This window comes from Sorex fumeus, unplaced genomic scaffold (genome assembly GCF_029834395.1).
Source record: "Sorex fumeus unplaced genomic scaffold, SorFum_2.1 ptg000122l, whole genome shotgun sequence".
NCBI lineage: Eukaryota > Metazoa > Chordata > Mammalia > Eulipotyphla > Soricidae > Sorex > Sorex fumeus.
In genome coordinates, this window is record NW_026606179.1 from 16,313,311 (window position 1) to 16,337,799 (window position 24,489).

Below are 24,489 nucleotides of genomic sequence, written 5' to 3' on the forward strand. Positions count from 1 at the left end.
GCTTTGCGCAGCCCCAGCTGAAGAAGTGGCCGCAGTCCTTTCCAGGAAGCAAAGTACAGACAGGAGAGAGGAGAAGGGCCAGGAGGGGAGGGGGAGGAGAGGAGCAGAGGCCCCACCCCCAGCACATGACTGGCCCAGCCTCCTGCCCCCACCCCCAGCAGCTCAGCTCAGGAGGAGGAAGCTCAGGGTCTCACACATCTGTCTGCCTGCCTGTCTGTCTTTCTGGTAGCAGTGGAGCCTGAGTGTCTTCCTGGGTTTCCAGCAATTCTCCCAGCCGGTGGGAGCCAGCAGCAGTGGACACATGGAGTCCCCCTCAGCCCCTGCCCACAGAGGGTACGTGCCCTGGAAAGGGCTCCTGCTCGCAGGTAAGGGAGGGACTTTCCTGGGGGTGGGCAGGGGACACAGGCTGGGGTCTTCTGGGGGCACAGAGCTCTGAGAGGGGACAGAGTATTCCCTTTGCATGTGGGGGAGAGCATGGGGGGAACAGGGTGAGATTGGGAAGAGGGCCTGGGGGGACAGGTCAAAGTGCTAAAGACCATCTTTGCATGTGCTCAACCCCCAACCCTGCAGGGTCTCCAACCCTGTGCAGGAGGCACCACTGGGCACACCGGGTATGGCCCGAACAACAGAACAAAACAGTGTCGGGGTGGGGGCTTGGCATGGGAATTCTCATGCTGTGACGGGAGGGGCAGGAAAACCTCAGCTGTCCGGTGGATGAGACGCGTCTTGGTCAGTCTCTGCGGATAAGTCGGAACTGAGGCCTCGAATCCTGTCCTCATGCACCGTGTCAGGACTCGGGGAGCCAGGCGGTGGACCTGGGAGCCCCATCACTCAGCACAGGGCTGGAGCTGTCCCACGGGCCCTGTCCTCACGGGCGCACCACAAGGAATCTAGAAGGTGCAGTTAGGGACGGACAAGGTTCAGGGAGGAACAGCAGGAACGGGTCCACTGTGAAGTGGGGTTTCAGAGCAGGAGGAGGGGGTATCTCCCCAGGGCCCTGAATGAGCAGGATCTGGGACAGGGAAGGAGGGAGGGAGGGAGGGAGGGGCGACATCTGAGGAGAAGGTGACAAAGAACAAAGTCGGGCGCTGAGTGAAGGTACTCCTGCCTGACCCTGAACCCATAGTGTATGTGTGTGTGTGTGTGTGCGCACACACACACACACACACACACACACACCAAAATCTACAGGACTGAACACTCATGGTTGAGGTGCTGGATGTGGTTAAGGGGGTTGGGCCACAGCAGAGGTGCTCAGAGATCACTCCTGGCTCTGTGCTCAGGGATCACTCCTGGCTCTAAGCTCAGAAGTCACTCCTGGTGGGGCAGAAGTCAAGCCCAGTCGGCCACATGCAAGGCAATGCCTTAACCCTTGTACTATCTCTCAGCCCTCCAGGACATATTTTCCTCCCCCGCATAACAGGCCTAATCCTCCAACTCTCTCTGATTCCAGCCGCACTCTTACCTTTCTGGAGCCTGCCCACCAATGCTTTTTCTGTGGAACTAATACCGGCCAATGCTGTGGTAGGGGACAGTGTCAATATGCTTGTCCACAAGATGCCAGAAAATGTTTTACGCTTAGACTGGTACAAAGAGTCCGTTGAACCAAAGAACATCATTGCAACATTGAAATCAAACCCAGAAGCTATTGTTAATGGGCCTTTATACAGCAACCGAGAGACCCTGTTCAACAACGGAACCCTGCAAATCCGGAACCTCACCCGGGAAGACAAGGCCACCTACCTCTTACAAGCCATTACACTGGGAAGTGACATTTTACAAGGAAAAGGAGAGCTCGGCGTGTACGGTGAGTGGTGCTAGGGTGGGGAGGGGCCAAATCTAATTATCACATGGAATTTGGTCCCTAACAGGGCTGCCCTCTCCCCTGCATGAAGCTCCCCCACTGAGGTATTTAAGCATTTGTGCAGGACAAACATGAAAGGGAAAGATCCAGTTCCTGACCCAGAGTCCGACCCTGCTAGGGGAGGTCAGCCTCGGTCTAGACACTGTACCCCAAGAGCAGGCCCCTGAGAGATACACTGTGTGGTTCACAGGAAGCAAAGTTTCCTGAGCTCTGTGCTCAGGGATCATTGTTGAGCTGCTCTCAGCCAGGGCTCAGCCCAGGGCCACATGTGTGTGGGGACAGATCTGTCCTTCCCGAGACTTCAGCACCAAGCACAAGGGGCAGGTCCCCAGGCCACTAGCTACAAGCCAGGGGGCTTAGGAGGGAGGGTGGCCCCAGGAGGGAGCAAGAGAAAAGATGCTCCTGGCAGCCCCCCCAAAAGATTCTACTGGAACTTCATGGGGAACAGTGACCGCTGAGGCCGGTCATGGGGGCAGCTTTGCTTTCCCTGACTCACCATCAGTAAGTGGGATCCAGGAAGGTTCCCATTCAGATACCTGCATGGCAGAAGATACTGCCTGGTTCCACTGAGGGAAACTGAGGCACAGGGGAATAGTCACTGGGTCTATTACCTAGAACACAACCAATGAGCCAGAAGAGTCCCTACCTGATCTTCCAGCCCAAGGGCCCAACTATGCCTCTGTGGACCCGGACACCAAATGGCCATTAAGTCCTTTTCCTGGGTGGGGAGAGCTCAGTGGGCTGGAGCACGAGCCCCCAAGCAAAACGAACAAACGTCCCAGCCACATCTGACCCTGGGACTGCTGACCCCCTTCCTGCTCCTCGCTGTGGGAAGGGTGAGGCTTCCAAGTCCTTCCTGGGCTGGCTAGGCCCTGAGCCCTCTGACTCGCGTATTGTCATGGTGACACCTTATCCATAGGGCAGAGATGGGGGCGGGGGCAGGGAGTGTGCAGCTGCTGAGACCTTATTTGATCACTGAATCCATCTCAGTGTTCTCTGGGATGAAGAGGATAGCCACACGCCTTGTCCCCGTTGCTTCATTGTCTACAGGATGGGTGGCAGCTCCGGCTTTTCTAAACTTGATGCGTCACTCATACTCATTCGGAAATACTCTCCTTCTCATAGTTGACCACCCCCCCTCCATTCTGTCCCCTAACAGGACCTACCCTTCTCTCACCCAGGGAACCAGTAGCTTCAAACCCACAGTACTGTCTCCTGAGGAACTTCCTGTGTTCCTGGTAGGCAACAGAACTTGGACTAGGGCTCAGAGTGTGAGCCTGGGACATGCCTCAGAAACTGTCTCCTGTATGGGGCATGAATAAGGATCTTCACACATTCTCTCACACTTCAACTTCTCTGGTCCCTACCTCAGAATTGCCCAACAGAAACGGTCCAGGAGAGCAGCTTCCAGCAAGTTCTGCTCTCCTGGGAGAGAGAACACCAACACTTCTCACAGCCACCCTCTGCAGCTGCTGTGGTCCCTGAGTTTCAGGACACACCAAGACCAAAGGCAGGGAATGTGGTTCTACCAAACCAGACAGCTCCCACCTGTCCCCCTAAAGCCTTCCTAGGACTTTGTTCTGCCCTTTCCAGGGTGCTGTCTGTCAGTCACACAGACCTCCTGGAATAGCTGCCCCTCCTGAGCCTACAGTCTGAGTGCTGAACAGGCCCCCCCAGGTCTGCTTCTTGACCCCACATGTCATTTCTCTCAGACACCCAGTTGCAGGCCTGCAGCCCAGGCATCTCGGGAGTGAAGGGTTGTGGGTGGCCTCCCACCACGACCTCTAGGAAAGTGTCAGTGGACCCCATCAAAATTAATCCCCTCGGTAGTACAGGTGTCTACAGGTGAAGGGCAGACTCCAGGGGGGCACTCTGAGGCAGATTGGGTCTCACTGGAGAGAGAAGAGCAAGAGAGGCACAGGGACTGTTGATTCCCATCCCGTGTCCTTCATACTCCAACGCTGAGACTTTATTGACCCTGAGATGCTGAGCTTCCCCCAGGCACAGCAGGGCCCTTCCAGTCCCCAGCTCCACCCTCACACCTTCTTCAGAGATGTGCACAGCTGCCTCACTGAGCGGAGAGATGCCAACTCTGACGACGGACACCCCTGGAGGAATCCGGACATCACAAGGACCACGTTCTCTGTTCCCCATACAGTGCTGTTAACCAAACCCACCATCAACGCTGACAACGAGAGCCCCACGGAGATGAAGGAAACAGTGAAGATGCAGTGTGATCCGGAGACTCCAGACACAACCTACCGGTGGTTCTTCAACTCTAAACCTGTTGTTCTGAGTGATGGGCTGGAGCTGTCTATGGAAAATCGGATTCTGACTTTAAACCCTACCCTGAGGAATAACACTGGAGCCTATGTGTGTGAGAACTGGAACCCTGTGAGCTCCAAGACCAGTGACCCATTCAACCTGGTTGTTTTCTGTGAGTAACTCATCCCTACCTGTGAATCCCCCAGTTCATACTGACAGGTGACATTGGACTGGCACCTGTCTTAAGTACCCAGCACCGCCTCCCTCATGCCCCTCACCCCCAACACTTAACATGCCCTATCCAACCCCAGCCGGGCGACAACTCAATCCCCAGCAGGCCCAGAAGCCCTGACCCTGGGTGGGATGAGGACGGCCGGCCCACCGTGCCCTGAGAGGCCCGAGTCAGTGGCCCACCATCAGAATAGGGTAAGGGCTCAGAGAGAACACGAGGGTCAGGGTTGGAATTTTAGAGCAAGGTGAGACTGAGCTCAGAGGGACACTGAGGCCCGGGATAGGCACGGGCTCCCTTTCCCCCCAACATCCCAGATTTGGTTCTGTGTTGCAGATGGCCCAGACCCTCCCGTCATCTCCCCCTCAAAAACCTTCTACCGTCGAGGGGCAAACCTCAGCCTCTCCTGCTACACAGCCTCCCACCCACCTGCGAAGTTTACCTGGATTACCAGCAAGCAGGCCGTGGTATCTGCACAGAACTTCTTCATACCCACCCTCTCTCCGGATGACAGCGGTTCCTATACCTGCCTTGTCAATAACACTGTCACATCACTCAGTAATAACATGACGCTCGAAATCATAGTCTTAGGTAAGTGTCTTCCTGGAATTTTTGTTCAAAACTTGGGTTGAAGGTTGTTCCCCCCGCCCCCAAATGCAAGCCTGGGCCAGAGTTCCCACTTTAAAAGCAGGGGTCCTGGGTTCACAACCCCGTGCTGCATGGTGCCCTGAGCACCAAATCTCACTCAAAACACAAAACAAACAAAAATGACTGAAAGAAGATATTTCCCTGCTGTCCATGGACACAAGTGAGTCTCAAATTCTTCCCCTGGCCTCCCTCTTACAAGTCTCCACAGATTTTTCTGCTCCATATGTTTCAGATTTCTCTTGGCTCATACAGCAGAGCCTGAAATGTGCTGGGGCTTTGTCTGAGACCCAGAGGCCCTGCAGGGTAGCAGATTAGAGGGAAGCACTAAGGTTCAGCTGCTTTTTGCCTCAAGAAGTACCTCTGTCCCCATTTTTGTTACCTGCGTTCTGTGCTACGCTACAAGGGGAGTAGATGATTTTGATTTGAGTGCCAGTCCTTTTCCCAGAGGAGAGAATGAAACCTCTCAGTAGCTGTGGGCAGGACAGAACCGCCTCTTTGCTCTGCCTTAAGCCTGCCCTCAACCTGCTCTGATGCCCTCAGGGGTGGGATTGAGCACATGGAAAAGGGGCCCCGGCTACCTGTTTCCAATCCTGCCACCAAGTAACACTGAAGCTTCCCCAGGCCAGGATGCAGGGAGTGGGGGGAGGGAGCGAGCCTGGGAGGCTCCTCTGAGCTTGCCCTGCTCTCAGCTGTCTGACACTGCAGCACCCACCTACCCAGGTGACAAACAGAACTGAGCCCACCCCCCAAAAAAAGGGATGGGGGCTGGGGGTGATAGCAAAGTAGGTAGAGCACTTGCCTCACACGTAACTGACCCGGGTTCAATCCCAGCACCACATCTGGTTCCCTGAGCACCTCCAGGAATGGTCCCTGAGCACAAGGCCAGGACTAAGATCTGAGCACTGCTGGGTGTGGCCCCAAAAGCAAGCAAGCAAGCAAGCAAACAAAAAAGAATAAATATGTGGTATCCATTCCTGAGAAGCAAGGAGCAGGGTGACGACATGATTTAAGGAGAGATGGACAGCACCAGCCTTTTATACCGTGATCGCTTTCCTAGAGATTTCTTCTCTGAGAGATTCGAGATAAGCATTGGGAATTTTCAGAGTGAGAAATCCCTGAGCCTAAGGTTAGAAGGACTGGCTGAGCTATTCCACCTTGCTGAATAAAACATTTACCAAGGAAACATCTTTCTTTTTTCATGGAAAGCTACTGTCCATGACAGAAGGTTCAGGCCTTTATCCAGACACAGTCTGTGTCTGGATAAAGGCAACCGCAGGGTGAGACAGTGGGAGAAGCATTCCATTACTGAGGTGCAGGATAACATGCGCTGAGAAGAGGTTCCTGAAGCTGACACAGAGATTGGGGGGGAGGGGACAGGTTGGGAGTCATCTTGAGGTAAATGAGGGTTATAGGTAGAGAAGTTGCCTTTTCCTTAAGGGTTGTCAGGAAACAAACACCATCTGTATGGCCGGGCCCCCTCTGGTGACCTCTGTACACTGTGGCTGAGGAGACTAAGATGTCTGAGGAAGGCGCAAGCCCAGGTCCCAGCTCGTCCTGTCACTCCAACTCATTTCTCTACAGACCCAGTGACATCAGCCAACATCAAAGCCTCCAACACCACAGTGCAAGAAGGTGATAACTCTGTGACCCTGCTGTGCCTCACCAATGACACTGAGATCTCCATCCAGTGGCTCCTCAATAACCAGACTCTGCAGCCCTCAGACACAAAGGTGCTGTCTCAAGACAACAGGACCCTCATCCTCAAGACTGTCTCAGTGTACGATGCCGGGAACTATCACTGTGAGGTCTCCAACCCCATCAGTTCCCTAAATAGTCCCACCGTGAAGCTGGAGGTGACTCGTAAGTGACCAATTAATTATCTTGTATCTTCCTGGGGAGATAGTCTAAGTGGAGTATGAAGCGGATGGAAATCAACGGCCAGAATATCAATCAACAGACCATGACAGTTACCAGATGGCAAAATGATAAGAGCTCAGCCTTCAAATCAAAATATTTAATTTTTTATCCTGAGTCTCACATTTACTCTGTGGCCTTGTCAAAAATGTGTTTTTTTTTTCTGTTACCATTTTATGTGGTAAGATTTTACCATTTTAACCACTTTAGATGCACAGTTCAGTCGCATTAGTGATTCATATTATTCATATTCATATTATTGTGCAATTTCCAGAGCTTTTTTATCCCACCCTACTAAAACTGTGCCCATTTCACAGTAATGCCCCCGCCTCTTAACTCCCTGGTAACCACCATTCTACTTTCTGTCTCTACAGAGCTGACCATTCTAAAGTTCTCATCATCTGTTCTGTGCATGATTTCACTTAGCATAATTTCTTCAAAGTTCACCCATGTTGTAGTATATATAAGAATTTAATCCGTGTGTGTGTGTGTGTGTGTTTGTGTGTGTGTGCTGGTGTCTGTAGCTGCTGCTGCTATGGGGTTTAACCAATATTCTACTTCCCTTCACTCACAGGAATGTTTATTAAAACACCATGATTTACAAAGTTGTTCATGATAAAGTAGTTTCAGGCCATCTTATCACCAATGTCCCCTTCCTTCAGTGGTCCCAAGAATCTAAGTGTGTAGTGAGCTGTGTGATCTAGGTCTTTGGAAGGGCACTATGACCTTAGTACAGCAGTGAAGATCACTTAATGACACATTTCTCGGAACACATCCTGTCATTAAGAAATGCATGAATGTACTATCATATTTTGCTTATCATTCACTTATCCATAATGCTTTAGGCTGGTTTTAATGTTGTTTTTATGATTAATGCTTCTCTAAACTCAAGGATATACACGTCTTAATATATATCCCCAGAGGCTGGGGATGTGGCTCAGTAATATGGCACAGTACTCAAATGTGTGAAGCCCTGGGTTTAATGGCCAGCACTGAAAAAATAACTGTTCTAATTCCTGCTTTCAATATTTGCGGTTATATATCCAGAAGTGTAACTACCAGTAATTCCTTACTCTTTTTTTTTTTTTTGTAGAGGTCACACCTGGCAGTGCTTGGGGGAATCACTAGGGCTATATCTGGAAGTGCTGGGGATTCATGTGGTACCAGAGATTAAACGCAAGCTCTACCACGTGAGCCACATCCCCAGCTTCTGCTCATTTATTTTTTCATGAACTGCCACATCTTCTTTATTGGCTGTGCCATTTCACTTTCTCATCAGCAATTCACAGATACTCTCCACAGCTTTGCTAATACTTGTTTTGAGTTTGTTTTTGTTTGTGGGTATGCTTGTTTTTCTGTAATAGTCTTTTGATGAGTATTCGGTGATTTCTCATTGTGGGTTTGAGCTACATTTCCCTCCTGGTTACTACTGTTATTTTCTTATGTGCTTATTTCGCATTTATGTATTGGAGAAATGTCTAAGTTCATTGTGTTTTCCAATTGTTTTGATGTTCTTGAACTGTAGTTCAACTCTATTCCATCAGTCTTTATACCTTAAAGCTCAGCCCATTTTTTAATTTCAAAATTGTATATACAAATAACTTAGTCTCACTTGTGTATTTTTTTTTTTTTGGCTTTTTGGGTCACACCTGGCAATGCACAGGGGTTAATCCTGGCTTTGCACTCAGGAATTACTCCTGGCGGTATATCAGGGGACCATATGGAATGCTGGGAATCGCACCCAGGTCGGCTGCATGCAAAACAAATGCCCTACCCACTGTACTATCTACTTGTGTATTTTTTTTTTTATCATGAAAGGATGTTGAATTTTCATCAAATGCTTTTACTGATTCAGTCTACTTACCGGTATGGGTCTACATATATTTTATATTTATAATTCTATCTTGGTAGATTTTGTGTTTCTAGGAATTGACTTATTTTATCTGGTAAATTTGTTGATATACAATTATTTATAATAATATTATAATTATTATCTCTGTGAAACTGGTAGTAATTGTCTCCACTTTCATTTCTTTAGTCATTTAAATCTTCTCTCTTTAGTCTACTTGAAAGCTTGTTGATTTTGTTCATCTTTGATGAACCAACTTTTGTTTTATTTTGTTTCTATTTAGGGGCTACACCAGGGCTTACTCCTGGCCCTGTGCTCCTGGTGGGCGTGGGGGGGACCATATGGGGTGCCCAAGACAGAAATCAGTTTGGTCACATGCAAGGCAAGCACTCCACCCTCTGGACTACCTCCCCAGTCCCTGAAGAAAGAAACAAAATTCAATTTTTGTTTCACTGGGTTTTCTCTTGCTTTTCTGTGTGCTATTTTACTTATTTCCATCTAATCTTTATTATAATTTCCTTCCTTCCACTAGTTTTTTAGTTTATTCTTTTCTCCTAGTTTCTTGCTTTTTATTTTTCAATTTACTCACTGAATTACAAAATTATTCATGATTGACTTTCAGGCATAAAATGTTCCAACAGCAGTTCCATCACTAGTATCCATTTGCCTCCACCAATGTCCCCAGTTTCCCTCTCACCCACCAGCCTGCCTCTGACAGACACTTTTAAAATAAACTCGGGCACTGGTTTACAATACTGTTACTGATAGTTTCCTGCATAACATTTTACCACCTTTCAGCATTCTCTCCTCCCAAGCGACCACTTCTCTCCACCATTGTTCTTGTGTTCTCTCCTCCCCAGTGGTAAGCTTCCCAACTGAATACCAGTTCTCATGCTCTTTGTTTCTCTAGCCTTTGGGCATCTGTTATTCCCTAATGTTTTATAGCCCACATGTGAGAGAGGTCATGGTCTCTCTCCCTCTAACTTCACTCAGATCTGGATGATACTCTCCAGATCCATCCAAGTAGCAGCATATTGCATGATTACCACTTTCCTTTTTTCCAAAATCTTTCTTTGTTGATAAAAGACACTTATTTTGCATTTTTATACAGAAAAACCTGAATTCTTCACTGTGACTTGACAAATATCTAGAGGTTTATAATGTGTTCATCTCAACAGTGTGGTCCTGGGCTGGAGTTATGAGGGAGACGGGGTCACAGCAGGAGTTATTTCCATCCTTTTTTAAAGAAAAGGCAGGAGAGCAGTCTGAGTCACTGACAGCCTGTGAGCTCCTGGGGAGTGGCAGCTAGTTCTTTTTTTTTTTTTTTTTAGTAGGGCTGGTGGGGGAGGGGGTGTGTCACACACTTGGCAATGTTCAGGGGTTACTCCTGGCTCTACACTCAGGAATTACTCCTGGTTGTGCTTGAGGGACCATATGTGATGCTAGGGATCAAACCAGTTGGGTCGTGTGCAAGGCAGATGCTATACTATTGCTATACTATTGCTCCGCTATACTATTGCTCCAACCCTTTTTCCCCAGTTCTTAGAGCTGTCAAGTTAGGTTGTTGATTTAAGATCTTTCTTTGTTTAATTTGAATCTTAAATTTTCTCTGAGCCCCATATTCCTGAATTACAGTGAAGCATGTTTTATGATCCTTTTTAATGCTTTGAGCTTTAATGTCTTAAAGATCTAATTCAATATTAAGTTGACTTTAGCATAACATTGTACAAGCACATGGAGGAAATATATATATGTATATGCTTATATACATACATATATATATTAGGGGGTGCAGTGACCACACCCAGCTGTGCTCAAAGCTAACCCATGGCTCTGCACTCAGGGATCACTCCTGGCAGGCCTGGGAGACCCTGTCGGGTATTGGGAAGCCAACCTGGGTTGGCCTCATACAAGACAAGCACCTTACTCGCTATACTATTGCACTGACCCCATCATCAGGGAAAAATTACTTACCTCGGAGTGCACTTCCTACAAAAAATGAATTCTTCAAAGGAACAATTAGGGACAGTTTCAAGTTGAGAGTTGTTTCCAGGGCACACTCACTGTGAAATAATGTCACCTTCATTCATTCTTCCCTTTCTTTCCCTGACAGCTAAGCCTACGGGCCTATCTGCTGCAGCCACTGCCGGCATTGTGATTGGAATCCTGGTCGGGCTAACTATGATAGGAGGGGTGCTGTACTTCATGTATAACAAAAAGACCGGAAGGTATGATAGCCTTTCTTCTAGCTGTGCTTTCCCCTGCTCTAACCACTGTGCTTGGCAGAAGGAGGGAGTCTGGTCCGCTGGTCCCGGGGCAGCTGTCCCTTGCTAAAACCTTGCTTCTTGGCATGGACTGTTGTGGGCTCTTCTTCCCTGTCCCCACACTTCCCATACCCCACTATCACTAGTCTTAAGTTATTTCCATATCCATATGGTTTAAAGGGGCAGACCCAATTGTGTTCCTCTGTCCCCTACTCGGGGAAACTAAGGCCCAGGAAAGAAACAAGAAAACAAAAAAGAGCAAGAGAAAACAAGTTATGTCCCCTGTTGACCATAATAGCAGGAAAAAGAGGGGAAAGTACAGAAAGATAACTGGAGAGAAAGTAGAAGTACTTTGGTTTTATTAATTTTATTATTTATTATTTATTTTATTATTTTATTAAAGTCAGTATTATATCGTGTCATTACTTTATTTTTAATTATTTATTTTAAAGTATTTTTATTTATTATTAGCTTAATTTTATTTGGCTTTATTAATTTTTATTTTGTTGGTAAAGTGAGAGAGGGGGAAAAGCATTTATCTTTAGAGGAGGCAGAGGTAGCCTTGGAATAAATCTAATGAGCCTCATAAAGAATAAGTAGTGCCCCAGGACAGACACTCTAGACCAGGAAGGCCTGAGTAACATGGCCACATTTCCAACAAAAGCAGGAAGTCAACAACTAGAAGGGCTGGTGGACAGGTTAGAGGAGGTTCCCTCAGAGTCAGCATCAATTATGATTAGATGAACACGGAGGAGCTCCAGAGAAATACCTGATGACAGTGTCCTTTCTAATTCAAGGAGCAAAGGTCCTATGCTTGGGAATAAGAGTCACGGTGTCTGATATTTATTTAGGGCAAACGACCAGCGCCATCACACAGAAAACAAACTCCCATCTTCCAACAACAGTAAGTACAGCATTCACCCCCGAGATCGGATGTGTGTCCCCCCACCCCCCACCCTGTCCTGGCAGGGAATCCTAGACTCCAACCACTTCTTTCAGAAGTGTAGCTAGAGAACCGAGTCCCCAGAGAACAGCACCCTAGGAGAGACGCTCTAGCCCAGGCAGGCCTGAGTAACACAGCCGTGCTTCCAGGAGTCATTTTCTCATCCTGCCTCTCTCCTCCTGCCTCTCTCACTGATGTGGGCATTCTCTGGGTGAGACTTTCCCTGTCTTGTGGTGTTCTGGGTGCTGTGGGCCTCGGTAGCCCTCTTTTGGCATTGGAGCTTGTTGCTGAGAAACACATTTGGGCAAAAATCAAGACCTTGGAACTGGGAGAAATCAGATAAGGAGTGAAGCTTTCGGTGGCTCTTTTCCTCTGATACTAACATCTGGGATTGAGGGAAAGACCAAAGGAATACCAATGTGCTTTAAAGGATTTTCAGCCGCCACCTCCTTCCACTAGAAAAGCCATAGGCAGCTTAACATTCCACGAATTGGTGACTCTTCCTTTGCTTCTCCAGGTCAGGACCACTCTGACAACCCAGTGAACAAGGTAAGCACAGCCCGTTTCAATGACTCAATTCTCCTTCTTTTTGGGTCACACCCAGCATTACACAAGGGTTACTCCTGGCTCGTGCACTCAGCACTCCTGGTGGTGCTTGGGGGACCATATGGGATGCTGGGAATCGAACCCAGGTTGGCCACGTGCAAGGCAAACGCCCTACCTGCTGTGCTATCGCTCCAGCCCCCACCAATGATTCAATTCTCAAGAAAATATTTATGTCGAATGGCAGTAATGTGAGATCAAGTCTGGATCAAATTTTCTCACAGCTGCAAGAGAGTGTTGGCTGGTTATTCCCATGAGTATACTTCAAAGCAGGAATGTGAACTTTAGAATTATCATTCTGTTCTGGAATCCTGGCTGTGACTCTTAGTAACTCTCAGGTTGGGAAATAACCTCTTTAGTGGCAAGCTACCTGTGACTTATTCAATATGCCAAACACAGTAACAACAAGTCTCACAATTTGTTGTGAGAAGTTACTGGTGCCTGCTCTAGCATATTGATGAACAACTGGAGGACAGTGCTACAGTCCAGTGCTACAGTCCTCAGCTGTGTCATCTGTTAAGTTATACATACCTCTGAAGTCAGACAGAATTCAAACATATGTAAAGTGCCCAGCATAAGGAAGACACTAGATCTTTCTCCTTCTTCTAATTTAATCTAACCCGTTCCTACTGTCAAAGAATCAGTTTCTTCCTAATGGGTCTGAGATCTTCATTGTTACTTTACAAGCACTTTACAGAATGTTTCTTATCTTAACCTTGCAACAACAGAGCAAGCATATATACTTGAAAATGCTTAAATCATAAGTTTATTATAATTACATTGTAACAATGAATAGTTTCACAGATTGAGAATACCCATGTAAAAATCAACCAAGAAACAAAATATATGATCCTCCCACTCAAAACAGCCTCCAGCCACTATTCCTTATCCATTATCACCACTATCCTGATACCCATTTTGCCTGTTTCAGTTCTTAGACAAAGGAAAAATGCAGAATATCTATATATGTCTGATGTTTGGGGGGGTCGGTCACTGGGCCACATGCTTGAGGGACCATATGGGATGCCGGGGATCAAACTCAGGTCTGCAGCAAGCAAGGCAAGTGCACTTTCCGCTGTACTACTGCTCCAGTTCCACGTGGTGTGTGTCAGACGTCAATCAAAAATTTGGTGAGAGGGGCTGGAGCAATGGCACAGCGGGTAGGGCGTTTGCCTTGCATGCGGCCAACCCCGGTTCGATTCCCAGCATCCCATATGGTCCCCCAAGCACCGCCAGGAGTGATTCCTGGGTGCAGAGCCAGGAGCAACCCCTTAGCATTGGCTGGGTGTGACCCAAAAAGAAAAAAAAATTGGTGAGATTCATTCTATGTTTTATGCATCTGTACACTTTTTCATTTTTATTCTCACAGCTGAAATCTTCAAACCCCATTATACAATAAATAAATAAATAAAGGTAAAAGGTAAAGGCCCTCCCGTTGATCATCGATTTGCTCAAGCGGGCCCAGTAACGTCTCCATTGGAGACTTTGTTGTTACTGTATTTGGCATATCGAATACGTCAGGGGGAGCTTGCCAGGCTCTGGCATGCGGGTGAGATACTCTCGGCAGCTTGCCAGGCTCTCCGAGAGGGGCGGAGGAATCGAACTCGGGTCGCACGCAGCCAACAAACAAATAAATAAATAAATAAATAAAAGTCTACTACTAATGATCAATAATTCATTGGATGTTACAAGCAGAGATCATGGGTCATAGAAACCCCTGTTTGAAGTGAAAAGTTTCAAAGGGGCAAGCATGTGGTACTGAATCACACTTGACTGAGGGCCTGACCTAAACACGGATTTAGATGTACGTTATTCATGCCTTTCAGATTGACGAAGTTACATATTCTTCCCTGGAATTCAGTGCCCTGAAACACAAGAAACAAAGTCCTGCCACCCCACATTCAACAGCTTCTGAAACAATATATGCGGAAGTGCAACTGAAAAAAGTGTAGTGCGATTCAATGTGCTGGTGCCTCAAGACCCTTAGCCCCATCACTAGGAGATGGTTTCAACTCGGGTAAGAGGAAGAAACCTCTTCCCACCCAGTCCCCACTCTCTCTGTGGTACCTCCAAGCTGCCTGGTGACAGCACCTCCTACCCCTCGCCGCCTTGACCCTTCAGTGTCAACAGATGAAAAGATATATCCTGGAGTCTGCAGAAAAACCAACCTTCCTTTCATTGAAATTTGGCAAAGCAAACTTTGGAGGATAATTGCCAGATCCCTCCCCCTTTCCAGACATAGATTCTGTGTGTGTGTGTGTGTGTGTGTGTGTGTGTGTGTGTGTGTGTACATGTGCTCACTGGCCACACCTTGTGGTGCTCAGGTATCATTCAGTGCTGGAATCAAACCCAGAGCACCCACATACAAATCATGTTCTTTTCTTTTAGCTATCTTCTTTGCCTTTCCCCAGACTAGTTTTACATTTTCCTACTCAGGGCATCTTAATTCCTTTAACTAAGGTCCTGTACTCTCTAAGGATAATTTTAATTTGCCATAATCTTGAGATTTATGGGACTGGAGCAATAGCACAGCGGGTAGGGCATTTGCCTCGTACATGGCCGACCAGGGTTCAATTCCCAGCATCCCATATGGTCCCCCGAGCACTGCCAGGAATAATTCCTGAGTGCATGAGCCAGGAGTAACCCCTGTGCATTACCAGGTGTGACCCAAAAATAAAAAAAATCTTGAGATTTACATATCCACTGAAATGAAGTGCCAAAAATGAAAACGGAGAAAAGTAAAAGCTGCTTTCTCTCCGAAGTGCAGTAGGAACCCCATCCCCATCCCCCACCCCCACCTCAACAAGACATATGAAACCAAACACAAAGCCAGATATGGACTAGAAAATTCAATGTCTTGGTCACTGTAACAGTTATCTACCTGTCAGACCAGGGCTTAAAATCTTGCTGCTTTGCTAGAATACCACCTAGCCCCTCTTGGCAAGTGTGTTCAGAGAACCTGAGCACCAACTAGAAGAACTGTTTTCCAAGGTTCATGAGGAATACCCACATAGAGAGGAGTTATAGCCTTAGGAGGCATTCAGCTCTTAATAGGAACAATGAGCTATTACTTTGGGTCAAGAATCAAGAGCTACCATTCAGAGGTGATTTAAAATCAAAAGATTGGTGCTGGAGAAATAGTTAAGGGGTAACATGCTTGACTTGCATGCGCTGACTCAGGTTCCATTACTGAGACCACATATGGTTCCTCAAGTACTGCCAGGAGTCAGCAGAGCCCTCAACACTGCTGGTGTTACCCCAAAGCAAAAATAGTTTTAGATCTGCAGACCAGCACCAGTCCACAATTGTTAAGAAATGTACATTTTTTTAGGTACTTCACTTTTTTCCCTTTTCTATGACACATTCTATTTAAATACTTGTAACTGCCAATTTTTGTGAGAGGATTTTTTGTTTGTTTACTTAACCTATCTGTGATTTTATTTACAATATGTGTAAATCAATCTGACTGCCTTATATCATCCCTTTGGCCAGAAGCACCTCGAGGCTTTTATGTCCAGAAGTTTCATTAGAAAATTTGGAAGTAATTTTCACCATTCATGATTCAAGTAGATATAACTCAATCTCCAGGACTCTGGTACAATCATTAAGGACTAATTCTATTATAGATTTTGACTTGTGTATGTTCAATCCACCTGGCACATCCATTCACTTTCTCAGAAATCCCTGGTCTCTGTTAAGGTATGTTTGGTCCTTGAGGGGAGCACTTTTTTGAACCAGAAAGCCATACTAAAGATGATGCTTGTCTCATTCAGACTTTGAGGGCACTTGAAAGGGTAACGGGCATTGTAGAACTCTAACTGGGCCAAGCTTCTGGGACAGCCTCTGAATGTGCTTTCTCCCATGGCATCAGAGTAAACAGGGAGGGAAGAGTAGCAAATATACTCCCCACTCAGTCTTCTCCTTGGCACTGTCGAGTAAGGTTCTGTCAAATACTAAATGCTTCATCTCCTGCTGTGTCAAAGAGGCTCCCAAAGAGATGGTTAGTTGAGAGTTAGTTGAGAGTTCTCTACTCGAGTTTCTGCCCTCACACGAACTATATCTGCACTCCCGCACTTATGCTCTTCTATTGTTTAATTTTGCCTGGCCACTTCTGAATTATTTGTAAAATTTGTATTGCTTACAATAAAAATTCCGTATCAACCTGCTGCCTCAGTTAATATCAATGTTTTCTTTTTTCATTTATTTTTATTAACACACTGTAATTTACAAAGTTGCTTATAATATAGCTGTTTCAGGCATTTAGTGTTCCAACACCACCAGAGTGACCTTTCCCTCCACCAATATCTGTTTCCCTCCTAGATTGCCCCCTTAGGCACGTAACAAATTTATATTGCTTGCTCCACAAAAGTTAAAGAAATGGCAAACAGAATGATCAGAAAATGAACCAATAAAAGCCCATTTGTTATCGCTATGTGATTTTAACCTACGTAAACAAGGAAGCAGGGGGCAGATTTGAGGGATAGTTGAAAAAATTGGAGACAATTGTGGAGGGAAGGTGAACTATAAAAGATAATAAAATGCCTATTTTCATTAACATAAGTAAGTTTTCAACTCTAGAATCTAAAATATATTGCATTAAATTTTATTTTGTACTAGGCTCTCATTATGGTAATAAATCATGTCTTACCTATCATTAATAAAACATTTATTAAAATCTGTGTTAATATATTTTGGAGTTTACATATACCTGGCTGGAGCAATAGCACAGGGGGTAGGGTGTTTGCCTTGCATGCAGCCGACCTGGGTTTGATTCCTCCATCCCTCTTGGAGAGCCCCACAGCTACTGAGAGTATCTCGTCCACACGGCAAAGCCTGGCAAGTTACCCTTCAATATGCCAAACACAGTAACAAGTGTCACAATGAAGATGTTACTGGGCCTGCTCGAGCAAATCGATGAACAACAGGAGGACAGGACAGGACAGGATTGCTTGTTACTAATAAATTACTAACTGAATGATCAATTTTTTTCTTAGAAAAAATTAGCATAAATTGTAAAGTCTCACTATGGAGGTTTTAAATTCTTGTATAAGGGATTACTAAAATGTTACAAGTTAAGCCTTTTGTGTTAATGTTTTTTGTTAAGATTGATTGGCTTCTATGTTACATCCCAACCAATCTAGTGTGTTACTAGATTCTCAGTGTTGCAGAGTTTGACACAACCATGTGCTCCAGGAAATCCAGGATTTTTAACAGGGCAGAATAGCTGGAGTTAATTTTTTAACTGGGCTTTGGGTATGGACGTGACTTCCAGGACTTCTGGAAGTACAGGGAGGATGGGGGAAGGTAGCCTATTCCAACTGAGAAAGCCTGGAGATTTCAGTCACGGATTCATTTACTAGAGTTTTCAGCAGGTTAATTTCTCTATGAAGTTCAGTCCTGAGGCAACAGAATCTGGTGGGAAGCACAGCAGTGACTTTGGAGTATGGAAGCAAGCAATTGCTGGGGTTTTATTTGGGTGGGCATTGGCCCACACTGCTCCAGAGTGCCCCGGATATCTCAGCCAGGAACAGGTGTCCAAGGAATTTTTGAGATTAGCTGATCTCTTTTGAGATTTATGAGTCTGTGGAGCAAGACTAGTAGATGAGTTTACATGACAACAGAGGTGGTTTGAGGGTGTTACTACTGACACTTCAGAAGCACAGGGAGGTGGGTAAACAATGTTTTTACAAAGTTAGTTTAACTAGAAGATAGGCATTTTTGTTTTCGTTTTGTTTTGGGACCATCCCTAGTGGTTCTCAGGGCTTACTCTTAGCATGCTCAGAGGATCACATGGGGTGCTAGGGATTGAACCTGGGATGGCTGCATGCAAGGCAAATGTCCTCCCTGCTGTACTATAGTTCTAGCCCCAGGAGTTAGTTTATTTCTGATGCAGACATCAGAAAACTTTTCAATTCATTTGCACACCTAACAACAAACTGTCTAGATGCCACAGGCCACATAAACTCTTCCAACCTCTCTCAGTCTCCTCATGACAGGTAACAGTGACCCAGATATAACAGTTCAGTCATGCATCTCTGTGGCACTTTTTCTCTTCCTGTTCCCAGTCCTTTTGTTGCCTTAGAGGATCAGATCTTTCTGCTCTCAATAGCCTTCATTTATTAATGTCAATATTAACATGATCTCATTTCCTCCATTTCCAAATAATTAAAATGGTTGTGCTGTGGTTCTCCTTCTCCCTCACCCCCAACTTCTACCCTCTGCAATGATGCCTCCATGTCCAAGCCCAACAGAAGCACCATAAAATTAGATACATTTCTTGTATACAAATCCAGAGATATTTTCACAATTATCCTACTGCTGACTTTTACATCTAAGACCACGTCTTCTTTTTGAACATTTTAATCCACTTTACCCCCATCTATGCACTGTACCCTACAAGATTAGGATTCAGACCTTGCTTGTCTTCATGACTGCACCCTCTTCCCTATATGGACATGGGCCCTTCATTTGTATCTCTAGCTCCCACTACTCCCCCTAACAATACTCACACCCAAATACCTACTGAACTTGTTCACTTAAACTGGCCTCCCCCACAGAATACTCATTTCTTTCACAACACTGCTTTGCCAGCTCTAGCTCTATTTCCAGATCACCAAAGACTACTGAATTTTTTTTCTGTTTTTCTGTTTTTATTTTGGGGGCCATACCCTGGCAGTGCTCAGGGCTTTCTCTTGGCTCTGTGCTCAGGGGATCATATGGGATGCCAAAGATCAAATATGGGTAGGCATGTGCAAGGCAAGTGCCCTACTCACTGTTCTCTCTCTCTCTCTCTCTCTCTCTCTCTCTCTCTCTCTCTCTCTCTGGACCTACTGAATCTCTTTTAATATCTCTATTTTCTCCCCATTCTTATAAACCTAAATAAATCCAAACACCCACCAACTGCTGAAAGTTTAAAATCTGACTTCATGCGTCTGGTCTCTCTACTGAAAGTTTCCTATGGGAGCCTTATAAAATGAGAGTGCCCCCAGAGTAAGAAAGAGTACCTGGGTGAGAGACTGAGAAACAGCCCAAAGCAGCAGAGCTCCCTGCTGGTCTGGATGACTCAGGCTGGACAGGTCAGGAAACTGAACAGTGTCCTGAAGCCAGGCCGAGCCCTGAAGTTCCTACTCCTGAGTCCCTATTGTGAGACTACAGGCAGGCAACGTGTGATGTCTCTGGGCCTCAGATTCCTTACCTACAAGGGGGCTTTGTAACAACACATCCTCCACAGGGCTGTTGTTGGAACTCAATGAGTTAATCCATGTGTGAAATGCTTAGAAGATAACTGGCAAACATCCATGTGTGAAATGCTTAGAAGATAACTGGCAAACAATAAATGTTCCCTTTTTGTCATGACCACAGTCTCCCAGCCCCCTGATATCACATTTTCACTCATTTCTTTAGTTGCCTTCTGTCTGACTGTACACTTGTTAAAATAGGTGCTATTTTACAATCTTCATTCTCAGAACCTAACCTAAGGCCACATGCATCAGAGACACTGATCAGAGGCCCAAAGTTAGCTTCTGTTTTCTCCCCCACTTATTTCATTTAGGAATTACAGCTTCAATTCCTTTGATTCTTTGGCCTCCATCAGCTTCCTGTCTTGTCCCTGCCTCTTCCTTGCCTCTGCCTCAGAGATGTTCACTCACTCATGTACTCTACAGCTCTTCCCTGGCTGCTGTCCCAGTGCTCCCTCTCTGAGACAGCTTTATTTCTAAACAGTCTCTGCCTCACCTTTTCTGCAATTGAAATGGATGAAAGGAGGCAGAATTTCTATACTGTTGGACTTTTACCTATTCTAAGAAGTAGAGTCCTTTAGAAAAAAGAAAAGTAGGTAAGTTGGTAGCCAGAACATAGAGCTACCTTCAAACCTCGTGCCATCTTTCTGGAAATCTGTAGGTATAGTTGTACAAGGTACAACTAACACTTCACTTGTGGTGTAAAGTGTTCAGGCACTGTCAGGGAGAAAAAAGCGTCAATGCAGGAAGGCCAGCTTAATTTCATTTTTCACACACACAAAGAATGAGTGAGTCAGAGAGAGAGAGAGAGAGAGAGATCATCATTCTACTCATCTAAAGTGAGAGTTGAAGCAAAAGGGAATATGAAGATTCAGAACCTAAAAACTAAAAGATTACTCCAGTCAGCTACAGGTTTAGAGATGAGGGAGAAAGGTCAGGTGTAGATCTCACTAGATTCATAGCTCTCTGGACAAAGTACCCTCTGCCCTGAGCAGCATTGTAGAGCTGGAGCATGATCCTGGTCTTCCAGGAGTGGGAGTCGCTGGTAGAATATTAACTAACTGACGAGGAGTTATGGAAATGGAATCCTGCAGTACTTCTCCCTACCCAAATTCTCCAAGTTTCCTCTAAGATGAGGACAATCAAAGTTATTTCTCCACCTGGGATTTGGTGGTTCTTCTCTATTAAAAGGGTGGTGGAAAGCATGAATAACAGACACAAACAGGACACTTCAGAGAACACATGAGAAACAGGAACTCAAACATACTTTGTGAAAAGGTCAAAGACTTATGCAACATGCCAATATCCCTTCACAGTCTGAAATCTGTGACAGAGAGGACTGCCCTATATTTGCAGACCTATCTGAACCCAGAATTCCTTATTTCATTTTTGACATAAAATTATTACAATGAAGATGAATAACCATGAAAATGAAGCTAGTATTAGAAATACCACGATGGGGTTAAAAGCTACAGCTCAAGGGCTGGAGCACATAGTTTGTCAGGGGGAGTCCTGACATTACATGGTCCACCAAGCACTGCTGGGAGTAGTCCCCCAAAAAAGTAAATATCAGGAAGAGAGGCTGAGGGTGTGGCTCAAATAGTAAAGCAGATGCGGTGCATGTGTGAGGCCCTAGGTTTAATTCCTGGCACTGTGTGGCCCCTAAGTACCACTTGGTATGTTCCTGACCACTCCCTCCCCAACACCAATAGGTGCAGCTTCCACAATAACAACAAATAGACATAATAAAAATTAATTAAAATATCTTAAAGGAGAGCTAATTGGAATGTTAATGGAAGGCCAGTGTGCTGGAAAATTATGAGCAAATGGAGAATGCAACAAGGTTTGTGAAATAAAAGGCAGCATATTCTAATAGTTCTCCTATATTATTATAATTTGCATTTTAGGAGAGTGTTATATGGTAAACTAAGTTCATGCTGCATTAGCACTCTTGCAGAACTATTATAAATGGTACAAAGAGAAGTAAAAACTATAACTGAGTAATTGGTTTGACTGCTAGAAATGCAGATCTGGAAGGAGATCAAGACTTAGAAACTGATCCAGCCTTTTTGGAAGATGATATAGACATTCCTCAAAAACCTAGAAATTGAGCTTTCATGTAACCTAGCAATTACACTCAGGAATATACTCCAAGGGTCCAAAAGCACAATGCAGAAAAGACATCTTCGCTTCTGTGTTCATTTCAGCACTATTAACAATTGACAAATAGCCAAACAACTGAAGTGTACAAGAACAGATGTGTGGATAAAGAAACTATAATATATATGTACACACACAACAGAATACTACTCAGCCATAAGAAAAGATGAAGTCATGTCATTTGCTGCTATGTAGATGGAAATAAAAAGTATCATGCTGAGTGAAGTTAGGAGGAGAGAAACAGATTCAGAATGATCTCTCATATGTGGGATATCAAGAACTTTTATAAGGGAATATCAAATTCCCAAAGGCAATAGAAATGAAGAGCAGAAGAACTAGTCTTCAGTAGAAAGCATGCCACTGGGGTGGGGGAGTGGGGCATAAGTCAGGGAAGGAAGGGTAGGACAATGGTGGAGGGGGGGTGGGTGAGAGGGAAACTAGGTGGTGAGTAGGGGACGCTGGTGAAGGAACCGGTGTTGGAATATTGTATGCCTGAAACTCAGGCATACAATATCTTTGTAAGTTTACAACTCACAGTTTCAATTAAAAAAATTAATTTTAAATATGGACTACCCTATAACAAAACCACATATATAGTCATATTTAGATATGTGTTTGTGTGTATATATATATATATATATATATAATGCAGTTAATTTTAGGCAAGAGAACTGAGAACATAAAATGGAATAAAAATGGCCTCTTCAACAAATGGTCCTAAAAATTGGATACCTACATGTATGAAATTAAAGTTGGATCCGTATCTTACACCTCACACAAAATGGATTAAAGACTTTGAGATCTGAGCAGAAGTTATAAAGTATACTCAGGAAAATATAGGCAGAACACTTCAAGATTTGGACTTCAACATTGTCTTCAATGATCTGATGCCACTGGCAAAGGCAACACAATCAAAAACAAACAAATGGCACTAACATAAAATTAAAGAGTTTCTGCAAGGCAAAAGAAACACAGGCTAAAACTGAAATACAGCTAAATGAATAGGAAAAAATATTCGCATTCAATACATCATAGAAACAAACAAAAAAGGTGGGGGGTTTTCCATTCTCTAGATTCTGGCCTGGGGGCAGGGAATATTCATCACACAGAGTAGCTAAAAGTACAATTGAAAAGTTGGCATCTTCATAGGTTTGAAAATCCGAAGAGTTTGAGACAAAAGTCACTCAATTTTTTTTATTTTTATTAGTGAAACACCATGAGGGAGAGTTGTAGATTTACAAATTTTTGTGCTTGGGTTTCGATTATACAATGATCAAATACCCATCCCTCCACCAGTGCCCATTCTCCACCACCACGAATCCCAGTATCCCTCCCACACCCATCCCCCCATCCCACCCTACCTCTGTGGCAGGGCATTCCCTTTTGTTCTCTCTCTCCTTTTGGGTGTTGTGGTCTGCAAAAGAGGCATTGAGTGGCAATCATGTTCAGTCCATAGTCTACTTTCAACCTGCATCTCCTCTCCTGGGAGGATCCTCCAAACACCCTTTATTTGGTGCTCCCTTCTCTATCTGAGTTGCCCTTTTCCCTAGAATGCCCGGCTGGTCTCTAAGCCTTGGAGTAATCCTCCTGGTACTGATCTCGGCTATTCTTGGGTATTAATCTCCTATTTTGTTACTTTATATCCCCCAGATGAATGCAATCTTTTTATGTCTATCCCTCTCTTTCTGGCTCATTTCACTTAGCATGATACTTTCCATGTAGTACCACTTGTATGTTAATTTCATGACTTCATCTTTTCTAACATAGTACTCCACTGTGTAGATGTACCAAAGTTTCTTTAACCAGTCATCTGTTCTTGGGCACTCAGGTTTTTTCCAGATTCTGGCTATTGTAAAGAGTGCTGCAATGAACAAACAAGTGCAGATGTCACTTCGACTATATATTTTTTCCTCTCTGGGATATATTCCCAGGAGTGGTATTGCTGGGTCAAATGGGAGCTCAATTTCTAATTTTTTGAGAATCGTACATACTGTTTTCCAAAAGGGCTGAACCAGTCGGCATTCCCACCAACAGTGAAGGAGTGTCTCTTTCTCACCACATCCGCGCCAGCACCGGTTGCTTTTGTTCTTGTGGATATGGGCCAGTCTCTGTGGTGTGAAGTGATATCTCATTGTTGTTTTGATCTGCATCTCCCTGATGATTAATGATGTGGAACATTTTCTCATGTGCCTTTTAGCCATTTGGATTTTTCTTTGTGAAAGTTTCTATTCATTTCATCTCCCCATTTTTTGATGGGGTTGAATGTTTTCTTTTTGTGGAGTTCAACCAGTACTTTGTATATCCTTGAAATTAACCCCTTATCAGATGTGTAGTTGGCGAATATCCTTTCCCACTCTGTAGACTGTCTTTGTATTTTGGTCACTGTTTCTTTTGAGGTGCAGAAGCTCCTTAGTTTAAGATAGTCCCATTTGCCTATCTCTGTTTTCACTTGCTTGGCCAGCAGTGTGACATCTTTGAAGACACCATTAGCTTCTATGTCATGGAGGGTTTT

At 45.0% G+C, this 24,489-nt stretch overlaps 1 protein-coding gene across 1 annotated transcript; it reads left to right on the forward strand.

Annotated features, from left to right (window-relative positions):
• Positions 1–239: 239 nt before the first annotated feature.
• Positions 240–16,912, forward strand: CEACAM1 (CEA cell adhesion molecule 1). Its single transcript, XM_056135625.1, has 7 exons — positions 240–365; positions 1,454–1,807; positions 3,918–4,301; positions 4,695–4,949; positions 6,588–6,866; positions 10,883–10,997; positions 16,900–16,912. Exons 1-7 carry the CDS (start codon positions 302–304, stop codon positions 16,910–16,912), a joined length of 1,464 nt encoding a protein of 487 aa, XP_055991600.1. The 5' UTR covers positions 240–301.
• Positions 16,913–24,489: the final 7,577 nt, after the last annotated feature.

Coding starts and splice junctions, on each gene's coding strand:
- CEACAM1 (XM_056135625.1), top strand. CDS start 302: ATGGAGTCCCCCTCAGCCCCTGCCCACAGAGGGTACGTGCCCTGGAAA. Junction 366..1,453: donor GAAAGGGCTCCTGCTCGCAG/GTAAGGGAGGGA, acceptor CTCTGATTCCAG/CCGCACTCTTACCTTTCTGG. Junction 1,808..3,917: donor AGGAGAGCTCGGCGTGTACG/GTGAGTGGTGCT, acceptor CCTTCTTCAGAG/ATGTGCACAGCTGCCTCACT.